This window comes from Homalodisca vitripennis, chromosome 7 (assembly GCF_021130785.1).
Source record: "Homalodisca vitripennis isolate AUS2020 chromosome 7, UT_GWSS_2.1, whole genome shotgun sequence".
In the NCBI taxonomy this organism is placed as follows: Eukaryota; Metazoa; Arthropoda; class Insecta; order Hemiptera; family Cicadellidae; genus Homalodisca; species Homalodisca vitripennis.
In genome coordinates this window covers 99,183,926-99,193,818 of record NC_060213.1, presented here as the reverse complement: position 1 = coordinate 99,193,818, position 9,893 = coordinate 99,183,926, and the positions used below count along the sequence as shown (strand labels likewise).

Sequence of the window (9,893 nt, the reverse complement as noted above, 5' to 3'; positions counted from 1 at the left end):
GTATCCGGGTTTTCTAATTTTCTTTAAGTATGAATGTAATTTAAGTTATTGGACCTTTCAGTGAAAGGCAATCAATAATTTTTTTCTATTAGAGATATATACACATTTATTACCGAGCAATAAAACAACATTTAACAACTTTCATCGTCTAGTATCTTATGCTGGATATTATTAGACCTATGGTGGGAAAAAATTAATTTTTACAACTGTTTCGTTGTATTTTTATAATTCAAGGTATTACATTTTCCACATAATATAAGTGGTATTTTATTCTATTTTATACTGATATAAAATTGCAAATAATTTCGAAGTAGAGCCTGAATTTTACAGTTGGGAACAATAAAATAATAATCAGCAAGTAAAATATAATATTAAACATTTATGAGGCAAACATTGAGGGGACTGCTGACATGTAAATTATTTTGTTCCACTTTAAATTTAAAAAGGGTTGACAGTAATCAATTACAAGAGAAAATACAAAAATAAGTCCACGTGTGTACTAAAATATTGTAGTTGTTTTTTACTAATACATCTTAATAGTCTTTTATCATTTTTTAAATCAATAAGAAGCAATCAGGAGTCGGTGAATCACTTAAATGCACAATAACTGTAGGTTCATTTTATTTTATGTCACATGGAAAAATATTTAATTTGTAAAATTTAATGCTACAATTTGTATTGCCACATTAAAGATAATTCATAAAAGACCGTGACCGTCTAGGAACGAACTCAATTGCTCCTTTATCAGTATCGTACTACTAAAAAGTATAGCGAAAAATGTATTTTAGTATGATCTGTCAAAATTGTGTAAATCCTCTTTTAAAACATGTTAATATTATCCATATAAGACACAAACGTGAACCTCTTATCATACTGTGATTACATTCTATCTTAACGACAGGTTGTCCCAATTATTTGTCTCAGAGTTTCTGTTACATGTTCAGTACAGGTGTCAGTGATCGTCGCGGTGTACTCACTTCTCATTCCTCATATCTGTACAATTACGTACAGTAAATGTACAGTACACTGTTACTGCATCACGATATGGAACTCGATACATGAAAGAATTAAAGTGTTTGAGTAATACCAATTATAGTGATCACCAATAGAAGCACGGCTCTCCAAACCTGACTTAAAGTCAAGCAATTAAGGTGTAGAAACATGTGTTTGACTACATTTATTTTCTTAAGTACTCTGATCATAAACAGAAAAACAATTTTTATGAGTTATGATAGGCAATCAAACTCAAATTACTCACTAACAAGTTTGCATTTTTAGACTGCATCTTCAGAAGACGGATATTTGTTTAATATTACAGTTGCATTTACCCTAGAGTTTACCTAATGCGGGCCAACCTACCTATCTAATGTCCTATGAGAAAGGATTTATCAAATAATGTAGGGTTCTCCTTACCCATCCTTATTTCAATCAGTATTACCAATTGCCCTCTAAAAGTTTTTTGGGTTCAAAACTGTTGAATATGCATTTGTTTTCAATAATATCTTTAATTTTTTACAGACTAACAGTTCAATACAGACTCAAAAAGAAAATTCCATATGATTTTTAAGTACATGGAATTCCAAGCAACGGACAGAACTACTCTTACTTCACAATACTTCACGTTCTTGAGAAATACACCTCTTAATAAGTTGAACTAATGACATGTTTTTAATTGTATAATTTTTATATTAACAAAGTAGGAGTACGTCACGTCAGCTTTCACGTTAAAAGATTTGCTGAGGTATCATGCAAAATTGCAACTCTCATTTCATTCATTAGAAGTCCTGTGGTCAGACAAAATAGGAAGATTCATATACCTATATTGAAATGAAGATTCATGATAAATAATATTTCTATCGGTTTTGTTAACTCTCGATATATCGTGGGGACTGAAAGACATACATGAAATTTGTTCCGACCCGTAGGTGATAAACCATGTTACTGCTCTCCCAATTACCTATAAATTAGATGTTAGACTGTTCAATAAGTTTATAAGGATTCGGTCTTAAATAAATAGCCTAGGCATTAATTTTAATAAAATATATCGGTAATGAAATTTGCTGGAATGTATAAAGTACATCGTGTCATGAAAGCCTAAGACAATAAATCAACTGTGTCAAAAGCTCATATTTTACGGCGCACCAGTGTCTGCCCGAGACAGAGCGGTTTGTTTCAACAAAACGTCTCTGTTATGGAATAAAATACGGGAGCCGTTTGCTTGCTTTTGATTAAAGTGGCTCAAGGTAAATTAGTATTTACTAGACAGTAATTTTTACACCCTTTAGTTGTTAATGAATCTTAATTCATTATAGTTCACTATTACATTAAGTATTAGTGTACATCAAATTCAAAATGTTCAATAAAATATTGTAGTATTGAAGGTAGTTTCAATAAAACCTAATGGGTGTAAAAACTATTGCTTATCATTTAGCCTTTTCTTTATGGAAAGACTTACTCATATATAGCACATGAATGTACATACACAAGATTTATATTAAACATAATGAATATTTGTCTTATAAATAAAACTAAATGCTGTATGAAGTACTGGGGTTGAGAATTTCAGGTACAGTAGTTTTTCCTGCATGGAAACTATTACCATAATCCTTAATATTTCAGAACCTTTTTAGTTAAATCTTATAAACCATCCGTAAAATTATTAATATATTTGATATAATATAATAAACATTTAAGCCAATCATGTAAGAGTTATAAAATACCTCTTTTTTGTTTGTGTTACATAGCATTAAAAAATGGTACGGACTAATAGCTTTAATGTAATTTGTAGTTTTGTAGACATTAAAAGTAGTGTACGAACGAAGCAGGATTAATGGGCAAGAAAAAGTCAAACAAAACCGTTTTTAGACTTGGTACCTAGCCCATTTTTATTTTAAAGAACACTGTTGCGTCTTTCCCTCTTACGTTTTGAAGTAAAAACACATTTGGCCTTATACTATTTTAGAAAATAATGTAGAAGACTCCTTTCATTGCTTTGTACTGCATACAAGTATTTGTACGGGAATTATGGAGTTTCGAAGTGGTAATCTGGTATATTTTATTTATAAAGACAAAATAACTTAAGCATTACTAAACTGTATATGACAATGGCAACAAAAGCCAAGAATAAACGGTTATTCACTAAACGCCCGAATATAGAGATAGAGTAACAAAGAAAGCTTCAAATAGAAAACAGTTCTTTGATTTAATTTACACGAAATAAACGTTTTTCTGAAACAAAGCGTCCCGATAGTGTCTGCCTTTGTTGTCATAAATCCACAGCACACGCTGTTCGCTGGTTAAGAAACTGAAGGATCTAATTTTAGTTAAATTAATTTTATTTGTCATCATCATCATCATCATCGTCAGACGTTTCCGTTCTCACGGGTCGTCGTACACAGCCTCCTCCACTTTAGTCTATCGTTCCAGGTCTCCTCTTCATCCACCTGTATTTTCTGTAGTCCCCTTCTCTCTATGTCTTTCCACACTTGGTCCTCCCATCTTCCTCTCGGTCTTCCTCTTGGTCTTCTTCCTCCTTCCTCCTTCTCCAGTGCTATTCTAGGCATTCTATTATCTCCCATCCTCTTCACATGCCCCATCCACTGTATTCTTCTTCCTTCCATTGTCTCTTGCAGTGAAACTACCTTCAATCTTTCTCTAGTTATTTCGTTCCTTATTCTATCTCTTCTTGTAGTCTTCTCTATCCCTCTTAAAAATCTCATTTCTGCAGCTTGCAATCTGCTTAAATCATTTTTAGTCCAAGTCCACGTCTCTGCTCCATATAATAAAATTGTTTGGAAATAAGATTTATACATCAATACTTTTAATTCTTTCCCAATGTTCCAACTCCACACAATCTTCTTTACCATATTGAAAAACTTTCCACTCTTCCATATTCTGTTTCCTATCTCTTCTCTTATTGTGCCCCTATCTGTTATGATACTTTTATTTTATTTGTACACTTTTTAATTTAGTTTATATTGGTGTAATCAGTTTATATTACATTACAAACGTATCTTCTGTACATTATAACTATATTAAAGAGTTGGAAAACTTCTGATGACTGACACCTTTAATGTGCATTATACTAATGAAAGTTAGATTTGCCTGTTTGTTGTCACAGAGTGACAAGTGATGCCTTGTGTTTCTCTCAGTCGATCATCAGCTGACACAAGACTGATTGAAAAATGTTATATGTGGACCTAAAATTTGGTACAAAATTAAATTCTGTTTTCATATATTTCCCTAGTCTACTACATTATTAAGGTTTTTTTAACTAATTCTAGGAAGTATATATTAGCCCATCATTGAGTTAGGAATAATCAAATTTTCATTTTTTTAGATCGGCCTACATTAGTTTCTGAGTAAAGCTCTGAACCCAAGACAAACCCAAGTTGGGAGAACAATTGAGGCGAGTGAATAAGTGGATATTTCCATACAATCAGGCCACAAAGTTTTGGCTCTGGATATAATTACGTTATGTAACTTCAGACGGTTATTAGTAAATAACCATCTCTATACACATAAATTATCGTAATAGATTTTTGGAGTACTTTTGTAATGTTACGGTTGCTAGTAAGTCTCACCTAGATTATCATCTGGATGTTTTTTTCTCTATAAAAAATTACCTTTTCAAATAAAAATATTTGAATAATAAAGCCCAAGAATTTTTAAACCACCCAACAAAAATTCAAAGAAAACCATTATATTTTGTAATCAAATGGAGGCTTATTTACCACTAAAACTGCTTCCAAACAATTTCTTCCTTCGAACAAAAAAAAAGTGACGACGATTTACCTAACGGTTTTTAAGCATATTGAAATTGGGTAATTTTTTGGCTTTTCCCTGTGATCGTTTTGTTTATTGAGTTAAAATGGGGATCTTTTTTACTCTTGACCGGGTACATCTACGGTGCCTGAGTAAATGCTTGCTATTTATACAACAAAGTGTGTTATGTTTTTTTTAACTCTGTTGACAAGATTAAAGAGAAGATTGTTAGTTGCAACTCACAATATAAGTAATGGACAAGTTATGAGTATGCCACACGTATAGCGTAAAAAACTTTGCTGAGTTTAATGAAAAATTTCAATTCAATAGTTCATTTCATAAAGGTGAGATATTTCTGGAGATAGTGTATTATCACATAATTTATTCATACAGTTTTTCATTAGGTTATGTTTCTTAGCAGTATATAATACAAAATTTATATATAAGTAATATTTCTCTGACCTAATATTTCACCATTCTCTGTTACATGTCTTGCGAAGTGATATTAGTTCTACGATACGGATCGCATGTATTCGTTTCATTAGTTTGCAACTTTGGTTTTAAACATGATTAAATGTGTTTTAACTTAAACCTTTTCTATTTAAAATTTTAGTTCTTCGCACATATTAGTCTTTCACTTTTTGTTCATTTTTTACATTTTGTCATGGTTTTTTTACTTTTAAGAGAATTTAATCCAATCCTTGAAAAGTAGTGTCCTATTTTTAGACTTAATACGATGGAAAACCAACGTCCCTAATCCCTCTATTGTTCCAGATTATACTAGTTACAAAAAAACTATTCAAGACATCAAAGATTCTTCAATTAACATAAACACCTCAATACAATAAAAAAGCAATAATAATAATTAGGAAATAATAATAGCATCATATCAACACATTGCTTTAAATTTCTAACTGTAACGATAAGAATTACACTAATATAAGTTTGAAAAATATAAATATGTAAACAGTTAATAATTTCATAAAGCTTCTTTATAACAACAGTTTGAAAGTACCATCATATCATATTTAATTTTTAGGATAATGAATTTAAAGGTAAGTGAGAATATTTTTTTTTATTGCAACTTATACAATGAGTGTGTTTAAAATAATAAGCGCTTTTAGATAACTTAAAAACTTAAACAGAACTTCTGAACTATAATAAATAATATAATATGAAAAATGAATACATTTACATTAAGAGTGGCATAGATATAGCAAAGATCGCTTATAAGTGGCTGAAAAAAACGATAATACAAATGTCAAGGCAAAGGTGTTGTGCAGAGTCAATTAGCAAACTTCAGATAAGAGTGTTGTATAGAGAGAGTTCTGCAATAAATTAAGAGCTTTTTCGACTACCTTTTCATGACAAAACTTTTTCCCCACTTTTCATTAGGTACGAATGTAATTTAAGCAACTAATCCTCTTAACTGAAGGATATCATTCAATAATTTCTATCAGAAGTGGAAAGATGTATTACGGTGTAATAAAACCACAATTAAAACCTTTACATTTTGTCTTGTATCTTATGCTGCTACAAGATAATTCTACTTTGATGCTTATGCTGCGACAGACTCATGACGGTGCATAAAAAATAATGATTTTCTACCATTGCTTCATTCTATTTGCTTAATTCAGGGTTAACTGTATATAATATAATTACATTTTTATACTATTGTATAATGATTTTTTATTCTATATAGCAATATAAAAATGCAGCCAAAACTGTAGAGTTGGGAATTATAAATTATTAATCAGTCGTTTAAAAATTAATTAATTTGTTTTTCTTCAGAAAAAGGGTGACGATAACGAAATAACAAGTAAAAATGAAAAATAATATAAATTTGAAATTTTTTCATGAACCGTTTGTTGATTTTATTGTTATCTGCGTAGAAAAATATTTAATTATTTGTGAAATGTTGTGGTAGAAATTGTACTGCTACATTATGAAGAATTCAGAAAATACCATGGCCGTCAATGAACAAAACAATGGCTCCTATTTAAATAATTATTAAAATTACTTTAATATTGTTGAATTTTTTTATGAAGTACCAGGATCATGTGCCTGAGAGCCATTTTTGACAAGTGATATTCTCAATCACACACTGTGAACTTCATATCCCACGTTTATTGCATCCTATATTAAGCAGGTTCCCTAATTATTTGTCCGAGTATTCTGTTACATGTCATTGTAAGTGTCAGAGACAGATCCACTCTTTACGGTGCAACTTCACTTCTCAGTCCTCTTATGCAACAGGTGGCACTAGAGGTATGCAGTTGTGTTCTACAACCTCTCTGTGATACAAGTACTTTATACTTATATTTCTTAAATTATTATCAGTTTTTTCAGTGTATTCATTAGTCCTTAAAGCAATGAGTGAAAAGGGCGAGAAGAAATGTAGCAAGTATTTAGAAGAATTGCAAAGAGTGGAGACCATGTAGTGTGTACGATCCGCATCACGTTTTTCATTACGGAAAATGCAGTCTCAAAGATAATAGACGGAAATCACTAGGTGAAAACAAGGATAAATGGGCTTGTGTTAATTTTGTAAAAATCAAAACAGAGGAAACTCAGCAAGCAAAGAACCTAATGAAGTTGTAACCTCAAATGAGGATGACTTTGAGGGCAGTAGCCTAGCTGTAAAAAAATTCATTTCCATAAAACTGCTCGAGATCAAAATTAAAATCGACAGTATAGAAAAGTCCATGTACTTTTTAGCAAATACATATGACGAAATACTAAAGGAGTTTAAACAATTGTCAGAAGAAAATAAAGCCCTATGAAGTGATATTGCAGTTTTGAAGAGAAATGAAGTGCAAAACAGCAATACAGTTCAGGATCTACATGAAAAACAGGCTGAGCTGGATTAGTATGGGAGAAGGAAGAACATGGAAATTCATGGGATCGCTCAGGAAGCAGACGAAAACATCCTGGTGCTGTTAAAAAAGTTAGCTCAGAAAAAAGGCGTCATCCATCGGGCTCACAGACTACAAAACAGACGAAATGGCAAGCCCTCCACTATACTGGTACAGTTTATGTCTGCAGCCAAAAGGGATGAATGGCGGAGACCGGGGAAGAAGGCTAGAATTCCGAAAACCTATTTCATCGAAAATCTCTGCTCAGAGTATCGGACCTTGCTGATGGAGACTGAACAGAGAGCAAAAGCCAATAATAACAACTACTTTAGGTTTCAGGGATGGAAGATCCTAGTAAGGATGAAAGCAGACGACAAGCAAGTGTTAGTGATTAAGTCCTTTAGAGACCTTAGGAAAATAGGTTTGGCTTAAATAATTAGGTATTAAGTAGAACATTTTTGACACTGTTAGGTTTATAACTAATTATGCTATAAAAAATGTAAAACAGATTTGATGAAGGTAAATGTAAAGAAAACATATTTTAAATGTATAACAATCATACAAATATATCAAATTTCAAAACAAAACGTTTTTTACAGTAGAGTAAAAGTGGAATTTTTTCAATAGAACATTTATTTACAGTAAGTGAAAAACTGAGCATAACATGAAACGGGGATTACATTTTTTGAAAGCATTTGTTTCAAAGCCTAAGTTCTCTTGTGGTTTGACAACGAACTATGTGATAAAAAGAAAAAAAACTAGTTTCATCTGACGTTAATCTGCCGATGTAAACATTCTTTAACATGTAAACACTTTAAGTAAGCACTGCTTGGAAATCTTAGAACGGATAGAGAGAAAGCCCTAAAGTGTCCTCTTAGTAAGCTAATATATTTTAACTTGAAAATAAAAATTTAGCATGCTGTAAAACTTAATTTTTTATTTTCGTGAAATTGTTTTCTAAAATTAAAAGGTTTGCAAGAGTTTTTTTTATAAAGTGCAACCTGGTAACCAAAAACATAAAATAATCAGGAGAGGTCATACCCAAGCCAGTTAAAATAACATTTTCTCGGAATACACGAAATTTAATTGAATATCCTGGAAAGAATCCTATTCTATAATGCTTAAATTTCTTTTCAAAAATTAATACTTATGTGTTATAAGTGATTCGTGTGTACACAAAACAAGAAGCTATAACAGTTATGTTGGATTCAAAAACAGCAATTATGTTGTCTATAAACTCATATGACAGTCGACTTTAAATTTCCTCTTTCTGATTCTGGAACTGAAGCAGAATTACCAAGTAGGTGGTCACTGCTCCTGCTATCTTAGTTAGGATATCGTTTTTAATTTTGAAGAGGTGAAGTCCAGAAAATGTAGGTGTGTCGGTAGTTACTTGGAGAAGAAACCTCTCCAACTGTGTCCTCATAGCAGGATTAATATCCTTATGGATCTTTTTGCAGATCGTTATGATAATCTTATCAATTGACTTAGTGACGTCATCGGCAGATCGAACCATCACCACCATATAAATAATGCTAGCCAAAGCCCAGATAAATGGGAATATAAACTTTATGTAGTTACCTGACTCATAAGTCAAGACAGCATAGTATAGGTTGAATACGATACTGAATATCAAATATGAGGTAGTGGCCATCAGCTGATCGCAATAGAAGGCATTCGCCTGGTGTACAGCATCAACCAGCAACCAGTAGATGTTCAACAGAGTTCTCACCTCACACTTTTGCGAGTTAGAATTTTCTTGTGATATTTCAATATATGGCATATGCTGATTTTCCATTAGTCGTCCGAAACACTGTCGGGCTAGTTCTTGCTCGATCCTGATGCTGATGTATTTAAAACTTTTAGACAAATATTGAGTGACATCGGTGAAACTAACAAATAAAGAAGTCAATCGAAATATAGTAGCTAAGTAAGACACATAACATATTGAAATAATTACTTGATTTTCCAGCGAAATTATTGTAGTTATTCCCCATTTAACTACATCATACGTAACAAGGGCTGCAGGGACAAAGTAGGCTACTGAGAACCTGATGTTCATTCTGGATTCCGGTTGCTGATGCCTAAAATCATTCCAAGTGTCCTCAACACTGTCCAAGGTTTTTTGTAATTCGACAAAGCACTGATATTTTCTGATATTGCTGACAAAGACAACGACTGATGTCAATGACAAACCGGAAAACTCCAGAATCATTACCGCTGTGGTAGTATTAGTGGTCCAATAAGAGGGTAAGTTGGCCAGTGTATTGAAAT

General features: G+C 32.0%; 1 protein-coding gene across 1 annotated transcript; it reads right to left on the bottom strand.

Moving 5' to 3' along the window:
• Positions 1-8,874: 8,874 nt before the first annotated feature.
• LOC124366819 (putative gustatory receptor 28b) lies at positions 8,875-9,417 on the bottom strand. The gene has a single exon (XM_046823420.1). The coding sequence runs from the start codon at positions 9,415-9,417 to the stop codon at positions 8,875-8,877; it is 543 nt and encodes a 180-aa protein (XP_046679376.1).
• Between the last annotated feature and the right edge of the window lie 476 nt (positions 9,418-9,893).